The sequence below is a fragment of the Mytilus californianus genome, unplaced genomic scaffold (genome assembly GCF_021869535.1).
Source record: "Mytilus californianus isolate M0D057914Y unplaced genomic scaffold, xbMytCali1.0.p SCAF_13, whole genome shotgun sequence".
In the NCBI taxonomy this organism is placed as follows: Eukaryota; Metazoa; Mollusca; class Bivalvia; order Mytilida; family Mytilidae; genus Mytilus; species Mytilus californianus.
In genome coordinates, this window is record NW_026262615.1 from 19,302,389 (window position 1) to 19,326,668 (window position 24,280).

The 24,280-nt window shown below is 34.0% G+C and overlaps 1 protein-coding gene across 1 annotated transcript; it reads right to left on the minus strand.

Moving 5' to 3' along the window:
• Window positions 1-3,872: 3,872 nt before the first annotated feature.
• Window positions 3,873-23,405, minus strand: LOC127723891 (protocadherin-23-like). Its single transcript, XM_052230606.1, has 7 exons — window positions 23,376-23,405; window positions 22,518-22,872; window positions 13,180-13,561; window positions 12,834-12,871; window positions 12,146-12,317; window positions 7,906-9,977; window positions 3,873-5,590 (listed from the first exon to the last, which is right to left on the minus strand). The coding sequence occupies exons 1-5, from the start codon at window positions 23,403-23,405 to the stop codon at window positions 12,148-12,150; spliced, it is 975 nt and encodes a 324-aa protein (XP_052086566.1). The 3' UTR covers window positions 3,873-5,590; window positions 7,906-9,977; window positions 12,146-12,147.
• Between the last annotated feature and the right edge of the window lie 875 nt (window positions 23,406-24,280).

Consider the following 24,280-nt stretch of genomic DNA (forward strand, 5'->3'; position numbering starts at 1 on the left):
TTAATATATATGAAATGACAGCGATGCTTGATTTCCTGATGTGAAAAATATATTATTATTTAGTAGAGAGTTCTCAGAACGGTAATAATCTGTAATAGATTGGAAAATACGTTTATATTCGGGAAAAAGTTCATCGTAAGGTGAAAAACATTAGCAAACTAATGTCAAGACAATTCTTATGGAAGAAAATACTAATTTGGATTGTTCAAGGTGAAACAGACCCTTGAAATAAGAATTAAGAATATAATACTGCAGTTACAAAAAAAAAAAAAAACGCCGAAAGTTCTTTCTCGGAGAAGAGATCGACATATTGTGGTAAATATATTTCAACGGTATATTTGAACTACTTGTCCCTCTCGGTAATTGATTTATTGATTTAGTGCTGATGTTTAACGCCACTTTCAGTACTATTGGCTCTATCATGGCGGTCAGTTTTTATTGTGGAGGAAGCTGAAGTGCCCGGAGAAACCTGACTGACCTTCGGTAGGAAAACGGAGAATCCTAGTCAATTTAGATTGGAGTCGAACGCACCTGCCACGTGCGGGGTTTGAACTTATAATTCAGTAATGACAGGCTATTTATACAATACATGAACTATTGAGACCAATTGGCCACAAATATGTAGCATGTCATTAAAAAATGAACAATTGAAATGCTCCAATCTTACCATAAAAGAAATTTTTTAAAAGTGCAGTATGGTTATCTTGTCAATGATCTCTTAATCCATATAAATAACCTTCAGAGATATTTTTAAATATGGTGTTATACAAATAAGTAGAGGATACAAACGAAATACACGAACAACGCAACGGACAATTATAGTTTCCTAAAACTTCCGATAAAATATTGAATGGTAAGCCTATATCTTGTTGCCCCTTGAGTTAATAAATCAATGCAAATCGACATGTGGAATTCTGATGGTGTTGTATCCTACTGATAGTAATACAGCCGCCTTCAAAGCCAGAGGCTAATACGGAAATACAAGAAACGTCACTGCCGGTTTTTCGCATCATAAAATTTTGGCGTATTGTGATGCATACGTCTTTACACTAAATTCATTGGATGTTGGATGTGTACTGATTGATATTTTAGTCTTAGATGCATGATTTTTTTTATTAGTTGTTATTGCCTTCGTCAGTAACTGCGAGTACTCTCAGATCTGTACTTAGTGTCTTTTTGTTGTGGGGATGTATAAGTACCCGTCCACGTCCACTCTGTGTTTTTGGCGCAATACCCTACAGGGTAGTCGTCAATAACCCAAGTTAGATTAGATTAGAACTGTGTATTTCTATTTGTTTCCATCTGATGAGTTAAGCCTTTGTCAACTGATTTTTATAGTTTTTTTCTTATGTTGTACTGTTACACCACTGTCCCAGGTTAGGTGGAGGGTTGGCGCCTTCAAATGAGTTTAACCTAACCACATTCTTTATGTGCCTGTCCCAATTCAGGAGCCTGTACTTCAGTGGTTTTCGTTTGTTGCTGTGTAACATATTTGTTTTTCGTTCATTATTTTGTACATAAATTAGGCCGTTAGTTTTCTGGTTTGAATTGTTTTACATTTGTCATTTCGATGCCTTTTATAGCTGACTATGCGTTATGGGCTTTGCTCATTGTTGAAGGTAGTACGGTGACCTATAGTTGTTAATTTCTGTGTCATTTGGTCTCTTGTGGAGAGTTGTCTCATTGGCAATCATACCACATCTTCTTTTTTATATGTATGAATGTTTATAAACTAATTGACTTTAAGATGAAACGAATGGTAGATTAATTGGTGTTTAACGTCCAGTGGCAAATATAACATGGTTATCAAACTAGTCTTTGCTCTTACTCCCAAATGCCACATGGTTAGCGGAGGAGAAGCTAGCAGCTGTACCAGTACAAATTTTCAAGGCTTATGTTTGACCATACCGGGCATCGACCTCACGTACTGCATGTAGAGTATATCGCCCAAGACGATTCTAGTAACAAAACAGACGAGATTAAAGAAAATACAGTATATTTGGTATATTTTATGCTGATAATTCAAATGTTATAGGCAGAAAATATTAAAATCAAGGAAAAAGGTTATACAAAGTAAGTGTACTAACCAGTCCTGTTTATTTAATAAAAATTGTACCATAAATCTTTAATTATTGTTTTGGATCATCTATATACCTTTCAACTTTTCATTGATACTGTGCGTCTCCTGTTTATCAGTAAGTCGTTTTAACTGTTTTTTAAATTTCTTTTGTCAGTGCTTCTTGTTAACATACTTTATTTGTTCATATATTTTTGTATTATTTTATAAGAATCACCAGTACTTCACCTTTCATTTGATACCTTAATTCCTAAAACATATTGATTGAGTGTTGAAGTCCTCACTGCAACTTTGAGATAGAGAAAAGAAATAAAAGCGCTGTTCCTTTGCTTTTTGTGTGTTTTTTTGCTGTGCAGTTACTGATTTTGTGTCATGGATGGATACCCCATATCCTTTGTTTTTCTATTAAATACCATACAAAACTATTGACTTATAAAAATAGGAAGATATGGCATGATTGCCAATGAGACAACTCTCCACCAGAGACCAAATGACATAGAGTTAACAGCTATAGGTCATCGTACGACCTTCAACAATGAACAAAACCCACACCGCGTAGTCATCTATAAAAGGCCACGAAATGACAAATGTAAAACAATTCAAACGAGAAAACTAACGACCTGATTTATGTACAAAACAATGAACGAAAAATAAATATGATAAACAGTAACAAACGACAACCACTGAATTACAGGCTTATGTCTTGGGTCAGTCACATAAAGAATGTGGCGGGGTTAAACATCTTTTTTGTGCGCCCAACCCTCCCCTAACCTGGTACAGTGGTGTAACAGCACAATATATAAACAAACTATAAAAATCAGTGCAAAGTGCTGAAACATTAGGTCAATACAGAGCAGAAAAAACAAGTAACAAAAACACAGACCGGATGTGGCAAGGTATTTATACATCCCCAAAACAAAAAAGACACAAGTACAGATCTGAGAGTACTTGCATTTACTGAAAAACATGACCTTATGCAATGTCAAAAAACAGGTATCGACAGATTATAGAACTGTGAATGTGCATATGTATATAACAATAATATAAGTTTGGTTTTAGTTTACTGATAATAAAATTAATATCTATACCAATAAAACAATATCAACAGATCTAAATTTATTGTAAGAATCGATAAGTTAACACGGATCATATCTAAATTTCCAGGCTCGGTAAACAACATCTCCGTCAAAATTAGAATGTGCTTTCCCGTTTGAAAAAAGTTTTCTACAGGTACATCCAAACTTTCAAACCAAATCTTTGTATCTATGGAAGAATTTAGTAAAGGTTTCAAATAATTTGTGGTAACGAAATCCCTGACTTAATAATTTAACAGTAATACATAGATTACGTTCATTGAAATCTAAAATGTCACTACAGACACAGGCATAGCGAACGAGTTGTGGTATATAAACACCGTAAGATGGTGCCAAAGGAACATCACCAAGAAAAATTAACAATAGGGTAAGAAAATTCGTCCCTTTTGTCATAAAATGTTAGTGTAAAGTTCCCCGTGTAAAATTAAAATATCTCAATCTAGGAAAGGGCAGTTATTACCGTTTATATTTGATTTGTTCAAAGTAACTTAAAGTTCCTTTTGGTAAATTTCGGCAGTATATTAAGAAAATTCTTGATTATTTAACGAAAAAAAAAATCATCAAGATAACGATAAGAGTTGTTGTTTTTATCAATTCAATGCAATTTAGACGGGTATTTACAGAGTTAGACCATAAACTGATTCATAACAATACAGGAACAAGTCTGCTATTGTAGAATTACAGAATGTAAGACTCGGACATCATAGATGAAAACAATTTAATATATACACTATGCATCAAAATACAATGTATTATTATACTAAGAGTCAAGAATTTTGAATACATTTTAATTTTTTACATTCAAATGTCAACTGAAAAAGCATCCTCTTTATCTTACGTGTCTACTATATGAACCTTGTATATTCTAATAGATGAAAAATCTTCGTTAATAATTAATAATTCATTAGTCTGCTTATTAAATGAAATACCAGATGGCGTTCGAATTCCGTCTTCGGCAGTTAGAATAATTTCCTTTGCTTCTCGATTGCTAGATATTCTATGTATATTATCCGAACGTGATCCTGTTATGTACAGATTTTCCTGATTGTCCACAGTTAGTCCTGCTGGGTCGAAAAGGTCGGGACTACTATACGTAATATAGTTACTTCCATCCGGAAACGCACAATAGACATCATTATTGTCGAGATTCGAATAGAAAACTGTTCCCGTGTCGTTTAAGTAAATTTCCCACGGATTAAACTTTGTTGGAAATTTCCGAATTGTTCTTCCGTGTATGTCAACGATTTTTAAATGGTCCTCTCCGTTTTTGACACAAATTTCATTTCGAATACTGGAGATTGCAGAACTATCACCTCGCAGTTTTATGACGTCACCAGCTTTTAGAGTGTCTAAATTAATTTTCTGTACACCATGCTGCCATGCACTTACTAAGGCGCATGTTCTACTATATAGTGTTACTCCTCCTGGGAAATTTGCAATGCGCACCTTCTTGCATTCGTCGCCTTTCTTGTTGCATATGTATAACGTTTTTTCTTGATATCCTGCTAACATAAGATTATTGTCTGGTAGAAAACATGCCCTGAATATTCTTACTCCTCTCCCTAGTTTGGAAGTCGGGAAACAGCTGACTAATGTTAGTTTACTGGTTACAACATTTGATCTGGTATCTTTATCGTTTTGGTTCCCTGCCAGTTGATTGTTGTAACCATTCAGTGCATTATGCTGTAGTACATCCAAACCGTTCCGCAGTAACGTTGTGTCTACTTCTGATATAACAACACATCCCATCGTCTGCAAGAAATTTTCAAATCCAAATACAGCTTCAGAGAGCTTCACGTGTAGTTCAGATTTTTTGTCCTCGTTTTCCAAAGTTTTTATTTTTGATTCCAGTTCCTTTTCCTTAGATTGTAACGTTTGTATTTCACTATGTAAACTTGTGTCATTAGATTGTTCTTTTATAGAATTGATATCGTTTAATAGAGATTTTAAAGTATCTTTTTGACTTTCTATGTCAGTCTTTGACTGTTCAATCTTATGTACCAATTTATCATGCTTCATATTTATTTCCACGTCCAAAATCCTGACTAGTTTATCCAAATACGTATTTATTCTTTGGCGCGCTTCTCTGACTGTTTGTCGGATATTGTTTCGTTTCTCCTTCAAATCTGATAAATTAGTAGCTTTGCCAGAAAGTAATTGATCTATTGTCAAGGACATTTTACGAATACTATTTTCAATATTTTCTAAAGGAATTCCGTTATTCAGACTTTCAAAAGCATTTTCAATCTGCGTCACAGGCCGACAATTTTTGTGCTTCTCTGTCAGACATTTTTTGCATAGAACTGCAGCATGCTGATAACAAAATGACGTCACAGATTCATTTTCATGAACCGGACATACCTGTAGTTCTTCCATGATGTGTAAGGGGTTTATTTATATCTTGATGAATTGTGAAGATCTGCAAAATATGTATACGTACATGTTTAAACAATAAACATACGCCATTGACAAGTAATTCAGGCTAAAAATGTAATAAAAATAATTAAAAAACGACATTTGGCAAGCTTCCTTGCCTGATCCACGATGTATTCATTTTTGAAACTGCAATTATAGTGTTTAGACTGTTGAAATAAATTCTTATCATGTCCTCGATGGAAATAAAGCAAATACCTTCAGGTTTTTATTAATAAATAACTGCAAGCTAGGGTTCTGTAACTTTTATTAAGACGATACGAAGTAAACAAAATGGATATGTAAAAAAAAAACAGCCCTGTAAAATATAAATGTACTTATAGATAATTCTGTATTTACTAAGTAATAATAATTAAAACCAATGTTCGCAATTTATTATCATGCAAACTTATTTAGCTGCATACATATATGTATCTAGTCACAAAAATATATACTGTGGATACCATTGCATATACTTGTCTCAATTACAGTTATACCAATTAGACTTTAAATTATAGTACATGTTCTCGTATGCTGTCTCATAATAATGTCTATCATATATCATTTAAACAATACTTGTGTTGATAACATAAACTACACAAAAACGTAAGCTGCGTGCTTGATTAAATAAAAAAGCAAATAAGCACAAAAAAGTAACAATATAGCATCGCAAATATTAAAAACTGAAGCTAAGCGAAACAAGATTACAAATACACGTAGCTTACCTCACATATCGTGCAAGTGGCACATTTCCATATAAACCATTAGATAATCAAATACTACATCTTTGGTAAGGTTTAAATATTATCTATTAATTATTAGTTATTTATTAATAAAAGCCTGAAGAACCCGGCTTTTACACATATACATGTCGCCAACCACCAAGCATGTAATGTTAGAATGAATGCAAGATTGTGACTTTCATTCCAGTTGAACTGAATTTCTAGTCTGGGTCCCTGCCCTTATCTATTTGGCTCTAAGATATCCGTATGTTGCAAGGGAGAGAACCAGCTTACTGGATTTCTACTTTCTTCCACAATGTGGAGAAGACAAAAGGTGGCGCTAGGCATAGACTTGTTCCCTGTCCTTTATCGGTGTGACTCAGATACCCGTATGTTGCAAGGGAAAGAACCCGCCTACCACTGGGTAATTTATTGCCAAAGTGTTGTGTTTAATTTATTCTTGGTCCTTCTTATGAAAATGGCATTTGATATTCTTGCTGTTTCATGAACTACTCACGGTATATTTAATGTCTTGTGAGTAGTTCACAAACATTTAAGACATGGCGAGTACATGTACATCATTATAGTTGAAGGATAGAAAAACGACGTTTTTATCAGCTGGTGTGTATATATAAGGGGTAAGCACTCATAAGAAGTTTAAACCCTACCACAATTTATATGTGTCTGGTCCTTGCAAGTGACCTGTTTTCAAGTCATAAATGTTATTAGCTCAAATCAGGCCCTCTTTCTCTCTGTATTGTTTTATGTTTTGTTTTCTGGGACATTTTATAGCTTACTATATGGTATGTGCTTATATAAAAATAAGGAGATGTAGTATGATTGCCAATGAGACAACTATCCACCAAAGTTCAAATGAGGTGGATGTTGGCAAATACAGGCAACCGTACGGCCTTCAACAATGAGAAAAAACCAATACCGTATAGTCGACTATAAAAGGCCCGACATGAAAAATATGAAACAATTCAATTGAGAAAACAAAATGCCTAATCTATAACAAAAAAATTTACGAAAAACAAATATGACAAACCAACTTAACTACAGGCTCCTGACTTGGGACAGGCACATATAGAATGTGACGGGGGTAAACATGGTTGTGAGCACTCAACCCTCCCCTTAATTGGGACAGTGATGTTACAGCACAACATAAAAACAAATTATAAAAATCAGTTGAAAAGGGCTTAACTCATCAGATCGATACAAAGCACAAAAACATTTAACAAAAACACAGACCGGACGAGGCAGGGTATTTATACATCCCTAACAACAAAACAGACACAAAGTACAGATCTGAGAGTACTCGCAATCACTTACAGCTAGTTCAAAGCCAATTACAACTAATTGAAAAAAAACATGAATCTAAGACTATGTATTGTTTATTAAGGCCGTACTGCTGTTGTTTACATCTTGTCGTTTAGTCGTCTTTTGGATAGTTGTCTCATTAATTGGCAATCATATAGCATCTGTTTATTTTCATAAAGTGTAGTATAGACAATAAATGAACTTTTCCCCTAATATATAATTCGATTACTATAGAAATAAATATAATTCCCTATAGATTAAATTAATTAACCAGACTTACCTTTTATTACAAAGTATGAAAACTATGTGTTGTAATATCAATAATAATTCATTTTATGAAATGTAGAATACATTTGCTATTTTCGGTAAGGTAATTTGATAGAATTCATTTGAAAACAATTGTTGTTCTTAATATATAACCTTGAAAAGGGTAGTTTAAATTATTGATATAATAACAATACAGATGGCATACAAATTCAATTATAACACACATTGTGTTCAATGGCTGGTGACCATATAATTTTAATGTTGAATTATTTGTTTAGATTGTCAATATTAAAAGCACACGGAACATTGATCCAACCACAAAATCGTAATTCACAAAAAGATTTGTAGGCCATGCGTATCATATTATAATTGAACTATTGTAAATAACCATTAGAACGGGTATCAATTAGTAAATCATATTGTTATTTTAAATCTGATATAAATATTTATTTATATATATAGAAATTGATATGATATAGTTGATCTTCTAAAATAAAGTCAATAGAAAATTTAAATTATGACTTGATAGTGGAATCGATCGTAAAAGATCTGATATTATCGGGGTGAATTGAAAGTAATTCAATACAAACCAACTGCCTGTATAAATATGCGTTGTATTATCAAAAGGTGGAAAAAAATCAGAAAAAAGTATCATGTCTGTCAAAATGGTTTAACTTCCTCCATGATACTGTGCACTAAGGTACTTTTTAAAAAAATACAAAAGGCGACCTTTTTTTTCATAAAGTCATCGTCATGAAATCTATATAAGGTATTCATATGTTAGTTAAACTGTGTGTATATTTCTTCTGGATCAGAAACTATGAACACAGTTGTCACATACATTTGTATTTATCAATAATTTTCAGAGTTATATAATGTAGGACTCTGAACCGCGATGGTACTCCGAACCGCGATGGTCACGCTGAGGTGCGATGGTTTGACGCTGAAGTGCATTTTTGATCACGTTGAAGTGCGATGGTGGCATTGTGACGCTATCTTGTTGATAGCTACACCGAAGTGCGATGGTCTAAACAAACTACATTTTCAATGCTTTTCATGACGCATGATGATGTAGATGTCAATGTGTATGTAAGAAGCAGTTTCTAGGTTTTTAAGTTGATAAGGGGCTTCTTAACTTTAAATACTACAAGAAACGGGGAGGATTGGTGGATAGGGGAAAGTTAACCTACTGTAGCGATTTTTTTTTCGAAATCTACAACTTGTTCCTTTTTGCGTACGATGGAGCGTGAATTCTCTTAATAAAATACGGGTCCGCAGACAGACTCTCCGTATTGAAATATTATGGTAAACGAGGATCTCATGAAAGGAACAAAGTAAAGATAAAATGTTAATATAGAATTATAATGTCCACATGTAGAAAATCAAAGAGGACGAACTCTATCATTTAGTATGCAACTGTAATGAAGTACAGACATAGACAATGATGAATGTAGATTTATATTCTAACTATTAAATAAATCTACATGTACTACTCAAAATAATCTGTAGATTTTAAACTAGCCATCATGCGTCAGATAGACCATCGCACATCAGCGAACGGACCATCGCACTTCGGCGTAGACCATCGTACTTCAGCGTGACCATCGCACTTCAGCGTCCCCAATCGCACCTCCGAGTCCTATTAATGACTATGTCCAATAATCTAGGTCTTTCACATCTAATTTAACCGAAGTAGACTCATGAAGAACACCAACAAGCATCTGACGAAATAATAAGTTTGATAAACCTTATTTGTGCTTACCAAATTGATCAATTTAAGACCTGCCAACTTGCAAGGAAACTTTAAGCATCATGAGGTCAGCACCAAAGGTCGGAAAAATGATGTGTGGAATTTAACAGATGTAAAAAGATGTTTATTTTAAATTATTTTCTGAATTTAAAAACAACACTGAGTACAAAATTATTTTTACTTAAAAGAGAAACTATTATGTATGTATGTGTGTAGTGATGTCGTTTTTGAAAATACACAATGGAAATAAATAGGCAAATAATCAAAAAAGAAAACTTTCCAATACTGCAGACAAAGTTAATTTATCTTCGGTTGTTCCTCTTTGTCCAAACATTCTGAAAAATCAACATAAAACTAAATCAATCTACCATCAATAAGGCCCAACGAATTTCAACAGATGGAAATTTGGTCTCATTTAATGGTTAATATAGCCTCTATCACATATCAAAATGATAATTTCTTGAGGTACTAATTCCCGTTTCACATACATATATAGATATAATGTAATATGTGATTTGTTTTCCTGTAAAAGGAAATACCTTACAATTCAAGCAAATCCTACTCGTAAATAAAGAATAATTTAAGTCTCTTGTCGAGAACCCTCTACTCGGGATAAATTAAAAATATATACAGGCAACATTTTCCTGTATGTTGAATTTTTTTAATGCTCAAAATATCGTAATTGAAGGTTCAATATTTCCTTTATTATGTAAATAAAATGTCACTTTTTGTCTTTTTCAATTTCTTGAAGTCAAATTTATTGTTTGAGTCAACAAGAATGAGTGTGAACAATTAACATTCAGCGAGTGATTTATAAATTTGTTCCATAGCAGTAGTTCCTGTGTATCTTACATGTAGCATTTTGGTAAGCATAATCATAGCAATGAAAAGGAAGATAATCTGAACAGAAAGATGAGACCATTTCATGTAAAAGTCACCATTTGGCAACTGAGCATACTAAGATGGTTTACATGTACATACGGGTTATGTTATGATATTGCGTCATTCTGCTATGTTCTCATGTATGCCGCTATTAGTAAGTAGTTGAATGAACACGTACTAATCAACAGATCATAAGATAACCTGTGAGTTCTTTGTAATAACTAAGATATATATAACATGGGACTTAACTCTAATTAACTCAGCCGTGGTATCAGTGATGATAATTGTTCTGTTCATCAATGTATTGTTGTTTTTATAATTTCGTTCCACTTTCTAAACACATGTAGATGTTCATTTTGTAATTGTTGTATTTGATGATAGTCCAATGTCTGGACTTATTTCGATAAAAATTACTTATTTACTAACTTACTTACTTACTTACTTACTTACGACCATGGGTATTCATTTTTTTTTAAATAACACAATATTCTAATTCAGTAAAGATTTGGAGTGTTGGGATTTACTAAAAGTACATGTATTCCATCAGACAATCTACGTCAACATGTAGACATGAACGGGAATTAACCATAATACACCATTCAAACATTAGTTTTTCACATGGTAAAATTAGGAAGAAAATCACAAATGTTCGACCATTCCACACCTTTCATGTTGATTGCACTTGTTCCTTTTGTACTCTAGCGATTTGTTTAAAAAGTCTAATGTCTAATTCCGGCGATTTTACCGTCTTTTTTTTTTATAACCTTTAATTTTTACTTCGAATCATGCGCCAGTCATATCCTATTCATATTTCTAGGCGTTAAAATTTTTTCAAATTTTCTAAGAGAGTAAAATATACTAACTTTTTTTTTTTTATCTTGAATTCAATTGTTTGCAAAATTAAGAATTTCAAACACCTGATGATATTCACGAAATTAGATCTCAAGGGGATGTTTCATCTTTCGTTATAGAAGTTCTGCATGAAGTGGATTATAAAACATTCTATAATTTGTGATATTTGTGACTGAAACTCATTAGGTGACGAATTTCATTATTTATTCAAATGTTCTTATTTCAAAAAATGTTATTGCCAAAAGAATTCACTACAAATCCAAATGTTGATAAATTTCATGCTTTATTTAACTCAGACAATTATAATGTTATTTTCAAAGCTGCAAAATTTTGTAAACTCATACTTTCTTTAGTAAAATGATTGAAGTTACGGTATATTTATACATTTATTCAAATATGATGTTTATGTTTATATAATATGTCCATCTTCCATATATTTGTAAATGCCTATCATGTTTACTTGTTTATTGAATCAACCTATTGTGTTATATTGTGTTTATTTATGTTCAATTGTATTTGTTTAAATACCCTTGTTAAGGGTCTTGAGAAATAAAAACTTGAAACTTGAATGCTTACGTAAAGTTTGCTTGAATAAATTATTGAACATAAATTATTTTGATGTAAAAAAGCATAAAACTCTATAACATGTTTAGTTTATGGGTGTGTTATTATTTATGAGAGTATTTCCCCCTGATGACTATTTTTTTTTAAGAGGACTTGCCACAACGCAAAGGAAAAACTCCAGATAAGATCCTTAGTGTAATCTTACCTTTAGGTATCCGATTTTTGGTTCCAAGCTGACCATTCAACAGTTGAGTTGACCACTGCGGTCCTATCAACGTTCATCTCGTGCTTGTTCTTCCATGCGGACCATTGGTGAACTGCTGCTTTGTGTATTGGTTTACGCCCTTGACCTCTATGACGTGGAGCATAGTCATAGTCTAGTTAAATAATTCAATTAATTCTAATATCAATATTTTGTATTAGTTTGTGTTTGTTTGAATGAATATAAAGTGGTATACTATTCATCCCTTAAAACTTAATTAAGGGGCTTTGGTGACGAATTGGTCTAAGTATTTCATACATAGTCATCAAAAGCCCGTCAACCCTGAGATTTTTAGTTCGAACCCCGCTCGTGGCAAATTCTGTTCTTTGCACAAAAACTAATAGTTTTCATAAATATTCAGTATGGAGTTCAAGAAAGACAAATACACATAATAATGCAAATCCATTTCACTAACGGTAGTATGTTACAATGAATATAAAAAAAATTTAAAAAAACATATAAGGAATATTTTATTTGTACATACTTTCTTAATTCTATTTTTTCATATATAAAAAAAAATATGATTTACGTTGGCACATCACGTGCTTAGGGAATAACCATCAGGATTGCTTCATTCAAATTGATTTTTTTAAACTCCGTAAATTCAAATAAATGCTATAATGTAACATACCTTCATCATCTTCAAAGTCGTATTCGTTATCATAATTTCTAAAAAAAAAAAAAAAACTTGATAAATGCACATCTCCTTCATTTATATGAATGTTAAAACAATTTAAATTTTAAATTTGCTGACCGTTGTCATTAATCGTAAAACAAGCTTAAGCGAACTAAATTTTTTATGATAGGATGTGATCGTTAGTGTTTACAGTATTTATATTTTTTTAAAGATACATGAATTTTAAACGTGAACTTTCCTGAACTATCATTAAAAGAGCTGTTATTATGACGTAGTATTTACAGAATTTTGTTCGATTTTGATCTTTTCAAAAATAAAAGGGAAAATAGTAAAATTTTACCTTCGCTCTGGTATTTCACAGTCGTTGCAGGTTGAGCACAGCTTTAATATCGAAGTGGACCGAATAACTTCGAGGAACAGGAAAACAATTAGTTCAGACAAAATAACCATCAGAGCTGAAAACCAAGCTACATTAGCTGGTGAACCAAAGAATGTTAAATATCTGTCAGTTGTTGTGGTTGTTGTCATGGTTGTAGTCGCCTGTATGATAAAATCTACTGTTACTGTGTCCATCTTGTTATCTTCGTCATACGCTCTTACAGAAACAGAAACAGTCGATCCAGAAACAGTTTTGAATGCAGCTCTCAGATACAAGTTACCGGAAGTATCAACACCGAAGTAGTTTGAATATGTACCACTTTCAACGAGATATGAGACAATGCCTATAAATGAAAGTTTGTAGAATGTACATGGTTTTTACATATTATAGATGTCATGATCTTAATAAAATTTATATGTGATGGACAACTTCATCAGCTAATATGACTTTTCGTTTAATTTTATCAACTTGTTCAATTTTCTGAACATGATCATTGGTATTAAGCAATGTAAATTTTGGCTATACGGTTTGGAATTTTCTCATTCTTGAAGCCATACGGCGGTGATATTTAGTTGCTTTACACCTACGTCGTTTGGACTCTGGTGGATAGTTGCCTCATTGGCAACCATACATGCTTACTTTTATGTTCAGATACTAGTAACAACATATGGCAAAATTTGGGGTTATTTGCTAATTTGCATAGCGGCCATTTTGCATTATCATGACGGCAGCCATTACAATAGGATTATATAAGCCCCTTCAATAAAAATGCCAATATGCCAATACCTATGTTGAATGAACAATTTGATCGCATATAGGTGAATTGTACATGTGTTTAGGCTTCTGTCCGTGTACAAATGGACATTGCATGTCTACTCTGAAATCTTTCGGCCTTATTAGTTTAAAAATCGGAAGCGAAACCATAGTATAATTGCTATATAAGATCATATAAAATGAAGGAAAATCGTAAAATAGCAAGATTCAAAACAGAAATACATATGCAAGAAGATATTGTTCATGATTTGTTCGCATAGATCTATAGTAAAACACCTTGTAGGTTGAACTTTAAAGTTGAATAACTTTTAACTTACCTGCTTTCTTAAGTTTTCGGCCAAATTCTTTTAAAACATGATGATTTCAACCTTCCCATGTCGTAAAACGTCAAATCTTAAGCATTTTCCCTTAGAATTACACAGCATTTTAGTAAATATCCGCCAAAGGAAGTTTTTAAGCACGAGGATAAAAGCTTGTGTGAACGGTTACTGCCAGTCACCACTTATAAAAAAGTAGTGCTGCATACACCTACGCGTATAATCATAAACAAAACTATATGTGCCTGCAGGTCACACCAAAATTTATCTGAACCATACATGTAGGTGCCTGCAGATCACATCACTTAAGATCTGTAACATAGCCTATCATTTGAAGTCTGCAGGTCACACTGCTAATTATCTGTACCATAGCCTATAATATGTGCCTGCAGATCACATCTCCATAGATCTGCACCATATGCTATTAAAGGTGCCTGCAGGTCACACTTTCATTTATATATCTGTATGGTTGGTGTCTGCAGGGCACATCACTATAGATTTGCACCATATATATAAAAGGAAGGTGTGGTATGATTGCCAATGAGACAACTCTCCACAATAGACCAAATGACACAGAAATTAAAAACTATAAGTCCCCTTACGGCCTTTAACAATGAGCCAAGCCAATTCCGCATAGAAAGCTATAAAAGGCACCGAAATGACAAATGTGAAACAATTCAAACGAGAAAATTAACGGCATAATATATGTACAAAATAATGAACGAAAAACAAATGTGTAACACAGCAACAAATTACAACCACTGAATTACCGGTTCCTGACTTGGGACAGGCACAAACAGAAATAGTTTGAAGGCGCCAACCCTCCCCTAACCTGGGACAGTGGTGTAACAGTACAACATAAGAACAAACTATAAAAATCAGTTGAAAAAGGCTTAACTCACCAGATTGATACAAACAGAAATACATCTAACAAAAATACAAAGTTGACGTGGATGGGTACTTGTACATGCGAATAACCAAACAAAGGTACAGATCTGAGAGTGTTCGCAGTTATCATAGATGCCTGTATGTCATTTCACTTATGATCTGCACCATAGCCTATCATAGAGCCTGTAGGTCACACTGATATTTATCTGTACCATAGCCTATCATAGATGCATGCAGGTCACATCACCATAGATCAAAGCCTATCAATAGTGCCTGCAGATCTCACACCTTTTTATCTGTTCCATAGCCCATCATAGGTGCCTGCTGGTCACATCACCATAGATATGCACTATAGCCTATCATATAGGAGTCTGCGGGTCACACTGCTTATTTATCTGTACCATAGACTATAATAGGTGCCTGCAGGTCACACTGCTATCTATCTGTACCTTAGCCTATTATAGGTGCATGCAGGTAACATCACCATAGATCTGCACCATAGTCTATCAGAGTTGCCTGTCGGACACTTCACTACAGATCTGCACTATAGCCTATCATATGTGCCTGTAGGTCATACTTCTTTTTTCTGCACCATAGCCTATAATGGGTCACACTGCTATTTATCTGTACCATGGCCTATTATAGGTACCTGCTGGTCACATCACCATATATCTGCACCAAAGCCTATCATACGTGCCTGCTGGTCCCAGAGCATTTTATCTGTACCATAGTCTATAGGTGACTGCAGGTCATACAACTTTTTATGTGTTCCATAGACTATCATAGGTGCCTGCAAGTCACACTGATATTTATCTGTTCTATAGTCTATCATATAATATAATGCCTGCAGGGCACATTACCATAGATCTGTACCATAGATCTGTATCATAGGTGCCTGCAGGTCACATCACCATAGATCTGTATCATAATCTATCATGGGTCTATCATAGGTGCCTGTAGGTCACTTCACTATAGATCTGCATCATAGGTGCCTACAGGTTACATCGCCATTTGTCAGTACCTAAGCCTTTCGTAGGAGCATGCCGTTCACACTGCTATTTATTTATACCATAGCCTATCATAGGTTCCTGTAGGTCACACAGCTTTTTTATTTACCATATTCCATCGTAGGTGCCTGTAGGTCACACAGCTTTTTGTATGTACCATATCCAATCATAGGTGCTTGTAGGTCACACCGCTATTTTAAGTACCATATCCTACCATAGTGCTGCAGGTTTATTATTATATAGGTGCCTGCAGTTCACACCGCTTGTTATGTACCATATCCTATCATAAGTGCCTGCTGGTCACACTAAAATTTATCTCTACCATCATTGCCTCCATGTCACACTCTTATTCATATGTAACATTACCCTTTTATAGCTACCTGCAGGTCACACTGATATTATCTGATATGTACCATAGCCCATCACATGAGCCTGCAGGTCACGTCACCATAGATCTGTATCATAGGTGCATGCAGGTCGTATCCTCATAGATCTTTACCATAGCCAATCATAAGAGCCTGCAGGTCACACTGCTATGTATATGTAACATAGCCTATAATCGGTGCCTGTTGGTCACACAGCTTTTTATCTATACCATAGCCTATCATATGTGCCTGCAGGTCACACTGATATTTATCTATACTATTCCGCATTATAGGAGCCTGCAAATCCAATCACTATATAGATCTGTATTATAGATGCATGAAGGTTGAATCTTATAATTACAGGCCCCTATGATATGATATGGATAAATACCATGGTGACCTACAGGCACCTATGATAGGATATGTAAAATAACAAGGTGACTTACAGGCCCCTATGATATGATATGGATAAATACCATGGTGACCTACAGGCACCTATGATAGGATATGTAAAATAACAGGGTGACCTACAGGCACCTATAATATGATATGGATAAATACCATAGTGACCTACAGGCACCTTTTTATGATATGGAAAATAAAAAGGTGACCTACGGGCATCTATTTATGATATGGAAAATAACGAGGTGACATACGGGCACCGTTGAAATGATATGGTAAAGATCAAAAGAAGTGTGACATACAGGCACATAGGATATGATATGGTACAGATCAATAACAGGGTGACCTACAGTCACTTTTGATAATTATAATAATAATGGAATTGACAAATGCAGTCACCTAGTTAGTGAAATTAACTATAGCATTATGACCTGCAGGCACTTATGGTACGGGTAAATAGCGGGATGACCTACAGGCACCTATGAAAGGGTTTTGTAAATAACATGGTGACCTACAGGCACCTATAATGTGATATGGAAAATATCAAGGTGACCTACAGGCACCTACGAAAGGATATGTAAATTAACAGGGTGACCTACAGGCACCTATGATAGGATAAAATAATAATATGGTGACCTACGGGCACCTATAACACCTAATATGGATTATAACTGGGTGTCCTACAGACACCTATAATATGATATGGAAAATAACTGGGTGACCTACAGGCACCTATAATATGATATGGATAAATACCATGGTGACCTGCAGGCACTTATGGTACGGATAAATAGCAGGATGACCTACAGGCACCTATAATGTGATATGGAAAATAACAAGGTGCCCTACGTGCATCTATTATATTACATGGTTAACAACAGAGTGACGTACGGGCACCGTTCAAATGATTGGTAAAGATCAAAAGCAGTGCGACATACAGGCACCTAGAATATAATATGGTACAAATCAATAACGAGGTGACATACGGGCAATTTAGATAATTATGATAGGATATGGTGAAGATAAACAGGAATATAATCTTCAGCAGCTATGATAGATAAAGACAACAGTAGCATAGCGCTGTTCAAAAGTCATAAATCGATAGAGAGAAAACAAATCCGGGTTACAAACTAAATCCGAGGGAAACACATCAACTACAAGAGGAAAACAACGGAACAATAGAAACACTAGTGGAACAAAAACAAACGCCAACATACATAGAAAAAAGTAAAATCACAAAAATACTGAACTCCGAGGAAAATTCAAAAAGGAAAGTCCCCAATCAAATGGCAAAATAAAAAAAAAAAACACATCAAACGAATGGATAACAACTGTCATATTCCTGACTTGGTACAGGTATTTTCTTATGTAGAAAATGGTGGATTGAACCTGGTTTTATAGCTAGCTAAACCTCTCACTTGTATGACAGTCGCATCAAATTCCATTATATTGACAACGATGCGTGAACAAAACAAACGGACTATTTGATAACATCTGAAATATTCCTGACTTGGTAAAGGATACAGTAGAGACGAATAGTAAATGACCTACAAGCGCCTTTGATAGCCATTGGGATACGGTACGGATCAACCACAAGGGAGGTGATATTCAAGCAACTTTGAAAGGGTATGATACGGATCAATAGCAATGTGACCTCTTGCACCTTTGATATGATATGGTACATATCAACATCAGGATGACCTACAGGCACCTTTAAAATAATATGGTACAGATCAATAGCAGGGTGACCTACAGGCATCTTTGAAATGATATGGTACAGATCAATAGCAGGTTGACTTAAAGGCATCTTTGAAATGATATGGTACAGATACAGGCACCTCAGATAACTATGGCAAAGATCAGTAACAAGGTGACCTACAGGCAACGCAGATAATTATTGTACAGATCAATAACAGGGCGGTCTACAGGCAACTAAGATAATTATGGTACAGAGCAATAACAGGGTTACCTACAGGCACCTCAGATAATTATGGTACAGATCAATAGCAGGTTGACCTCCAGGCACTTTTGATAATTATGATAGGATATGGTAAAGATAAAGAGGAATATAATCTTCAGCAGCTACATGTATCATAATGGTAGGATATGGTAGAGACTAATATTAGATGACCTTCACGCACATTTGATAGGATATGATAGAGAGAGACCAATAGCAATGTGACCGCTTGCACCTTTGATAAGATATGGTACATATCAATAGCAGAGTGACCTACAGGTACCTTTGAAATGGTATGGTACATATCAATAGCAGGGTTGATATGGTACATATCAATAGCAGGGTTACATACCGGCACGTTTGAAATGATAAGGTACAGATCAGAAACAGGGTGACATACAGGTACCTCAGATAATTGTGGTACAGATCAATAACAGGGTGACCTACAGGCCGTTTAAGTGAAACTCCTGCGGGTTTGTGATAGATCGTCTATGTAAAACGGTCAGAAATAACATTTAATTAAATTTAAAAGTCTTTTAACACGACACCACTCTTTGACATCATGAATTACCAAAAAAGGGGAAAACACTGCAACACTCAAGGAAGGGAATGGCAACTAGACTCCACTAAAACAACATTTGAACTATGACGAAGTTCACCTGTTGATTCAGTAACTTCCAAGATATGCCTCTGTAGATATTTTCTGGGTTCCAAATTCGGTTGCTGTACAGTAAATACCTATGTTTTCACGAACTAATAAGTAGACATTTAGTTTTGTTGATTTTCAAAAGTCCATGGGCTGGTTTTCGAAAGTATCCTAATATATGTCATAAGATACATCTTAGGACAAATTTTATGACATCTTATGACTATCATATGATATGTCGTAGAACGTAAATCATGGCTGTCATACGATAGTCATACCTATGATGCTCTTATGACAGTCAAAAGAGAAAATATATAAGTATGAAAAACTATTACTATTCTGATCTTATGCGAATATTTCATATTTTTCATTATAATGAACACGATGAACATGAAAGTATATATGAAAACGAGTTATAATCTGAGTTGATAATTTGTTTAAATTTAGTTAGAACTTCGCGTTCATGTTTTATTATAATGAAGTGTTATCTAATTGGGAATACCTTTAAGATATGGTACATCGAGTACCCGCTTAAAGAAATGCCCGTGCAAATACGTTAATGAACTACTATATAAAAATAGAAATATAATAAATATTTATTAAAAATGATCATGACTACGAAAAGGATTCCAAATTTTACGTCGCAGGAGATTCAAATTTTAAATGACGAAGTGCATGGAAAAGAAAAAATCTTTACTATTTAGCAGATTAAACAACACAACAAACAGTTCCGAAAAGAGAGCAAGGGAGGCTGCATGCAGAAATGGATTTAGTAGGAGAGGCAGGGCCTCGCCCCCTATGGAGCTACATACATGGTTTATGTATAATGGACTTTTAGCATATTATGCCACTCCAAACGTTGCCTAGTTTGGGCCCCCCTTTTTTTCAAAATCCTGGATCTGCGTGTTGCATGAGCAAATAAAGATGCAGTAAATGACACTTATACCTTAGAAACAAATACTAGTATGGGATGTCGTAACATTTATGACCATCATAAGACCATCATAAGTCATGTCACGAGGTGTCTTAAGTGTACGATAAAAGTTATTACATATTATAACTTGAGACATCTTACGACTATGAAATGTCCTAAAACAATCGTAGGACATGTCTTAGTCATAAGATACTTTCGAAAAGCAGGCCCACGGTCTTGCCTTCAAATTCCTCTTTGACTCTCATGTGAATAATTGTAAATCAATGATACCCTACGTGAACAGATCTTACAACATTTAAAAAGTTGGTGATATGTAAATGTGACCTGCAGTCACCTTCCATTTTGCCTGATATGATTGTTAATGGTATTTTAAATATTTCCAATAAACGGTAATTGTCAACGTAATACAAAGAGGATAATCAAAAGATAAAAACGGAATATCTGAAACCTTCAGTTAAAATTAAAGGACACAAAATGCAAATTATAGAGACTGACAGAATTTATGATGTTTAGCAACAACTGAGTCACGTTGCATGTAATAACATCGTCGATTTTAATCTCAATTTTTTTGCTGGAATTAATCTTACTTGTAAATCACAGGCTATTCTATTTAATTTGATAATCAAGAAATATTGCGCTAAAATTGCAAATAAATGCTCAATTACAATGTTTTCCTTTGGGTATTTAGATCTACCTTTTTGGTTGGGACTACATTAACTTGCGTATACAATATTCGTAGTGCTACGGTTTTGACGTTGATGACTGGCAGTAACCCTTCACATAAGCTTTTATCCTCGTGCAGTTTTTAAAGATACATTAGTTTTAGATACATAACGGAAAAGGACTGGATTATCCGCCAATCTAAAATAAATTATATTTTCAATCTTAAACTAAGGGAAGTAATTTGATCAAAAGGGACAAAGTCACGTGGTGCAAATCATTTGAATAAAGTACCTTTGATTTTGCCATATGGGTCTTATAGTTTAGTTTGAAACCAGTGAAAGTCATAACATTTATTCAGCAGAAGCTATAGTTCTTAGATAATGTTAAAATTATGTGAGCTATCATGATTACCTTTCAAAGCGAGATAAGGAACAGCGGAACATGTAATTACTATGAAAAGGCTTTTATGCAGCAGTTGCAACTGTATTGGAAAAGTTACATAATTTATAAACTGAAAAATCATTACAACTGATACTTTAATATAATTTTATATACACATATAGATAACACTGGCAGTTGAAGAATAATATGAATTAATAAATCCAATTCAAATATGTATTGCCATATAAACTTTTAAACAATAAGTTTGTCACAAATACAAAATAAGTAGACAATATAACTGAAATTCACATATATATATATACACAAAATCATTTAATAACAGTAAATAGTCCAGTGTCCCCTGTCCTCAGTTCTAATGACTTTTTGATGTAGGACCCCAATTTATTTACTTGTGATGGTGTTGATGGATTGAGTATAAAATCACCTTTTCTTATTCAGACAAATCTTTAACAGAAAAGTTTAATTCCAAATTATCAAAAAAATTGTTTATCAGTTCCATATTTAATTCCCAATCTAATAAAAACATGTTTTTCATCCTCTAATATGTTACATTTAAGGCATAGTATCTGCTCTCTATGAATATTAGAATGTCTACCTTTTGCTATATTTAAATTATGGTCACTAATTCTTAGTTTTCTTATTACGCGCAATCAACCAAGGGAAACTAATATAAATGTCAGGGAGAATCTAGTTATGAACGAATGATATAAAATTAAAAAGCACTCTCTCAGGCAAAGTTGACCATAGGTATTAATTTCCTATTCTGTTAAGTCCCTTTTGGTACTATAGCTCCATGTGTTCAAGGATGTATGTATACATTATACATCATCGACTTTCAAACGTTTGGGTTTGAGAGCTCATAATGAAGGTAAATACAGAAAAGAGCTTCGGACGCACCTCACTTTTTTTTTCATTTTGATACGACGGTATGGTAAAATACTTACCATGAGAACCGATATCAGCATCACTGGCAGTAACAGTTCCTACAATAGTTCCAACAGTGCCATAAGGTGATACATGAAATTCGTAGCTGTTCTGGGAAAACTGTGGTGTGTTGTCATTTATTGCATATATGATTACTTGAAGAGTAGCTGTCGATGTCATTGTACCATCGGTTACCGTGAGGTCACATGTCACAGATGACGCAACATATACCACATCTCTATCATAATTCACGGATAGCGTCACTTCCCCTGTAGATGTGTTAATATTCAGAGTCGGACAATCAAGTCCAAAGGTTACAGAGTCGCCATCTTGGTCTGTGACGTTATATTTAGGAGTGCCAAAACTGGTACCAGCCTTTGAAAAAGAAAGTTAAATACGTTGCAAGTGTTCGTTATGATAATTTGACTATATTTGCTTTCTTAACTGTGAACCAATGATATTTTTTAAAATTTTTATTTAACTTAATTGTAACACAATCTACAGGCTTATTAAATCAAGTATAGTTTTTACGACAATGCCGTGACGATAAAAAGATGAATAATTTTTAAAAATCGAACGAACTTTTGTAGTTGATTTAAAATTGACGAAAACGTTGTTCTTAGTTCTATTCATATTAAAGTTTTACAATTAGTAATTTCTGTGTATTACGAAATTGAAAGAGTACAAAGTATGTTATATAAGCGGCGGAGAATATTTTACTCGTAGTTGATTGAATTGTTTGATATTTTTCTCATCATAACGTTTAACGATACCACATTACTGAAAGCGTTGATTTGGATTTTCTAAGAAAAATACAACAAAAATTTAATGGGACAAACGAAGAAGGATCGATGACGGAGGGAGATAAAACAGTATACTCCCTCCTTTTCAGTAATTTCAAAACACATGAGGACAAAAATACGAGTGCCTATTATAAAACCCGTATGAATGGGAGGTACATACATTAATTGAAACTCCAAAGAACAGTATATAAGAAAGAAAAATAAAAAGAGAATAACACGGAGAAGAAACACGGACTCCATGATGCAACTGAACTCTGGGTAATGTACTCGGGATGACAAGTCCTATATAAGGAACCCGTATTCAATAGTAAACAACCGGGGGCCCGTGACTAGGAGTTCTAAGTCCGTTCAATTTGTTTTTTTTTTATATTTGGAGTCAAAAGTTTGTCTTTAACAATCGAACAGGCCCTGGATCTTCAATCTTATGTTATCTCCTCTGTTCTTAAAAAAGTACCTGCTTCAAAAATGGAAGGAATGTAATAACAGTTGAACAACAATATCAAAAGCTTACTAGAGGAATCGAAGGAGAAATAGTTGGAAGCAATAGATGGTGTAAACGTTGCTGAATATGTGTGTACGTCTTCAACATCCGGGTCAGTAATGGTAACTTGGTATACAGATGATCCTAACGGACTGTTCTCCAACACAACTGGTATGTATGACAAAATGTTGTCGTCGATTACAGGTATTGTATTTAAACCTATATAGATACCAAGACAAACATGTACTTAAAACAAACAACATAATTATATGGCATATTTCTACATAAACAATATATCTGATTCAGTACTAGTATATGAAAACAACCGTATGTAGCTTTCAACGCCGCGTGTAATTTTCAAATTTTCTTCAGTGCTTTTTGCATCGTTTTAAATGTAATCATTTAACGGTGAAAAGAATGAAAAACTGTAAAAATTAACTGTTTAAACAGGAATATTTTACAATGAAATTGAAAATCTGCTGATTCAAAGCGGTAAGAA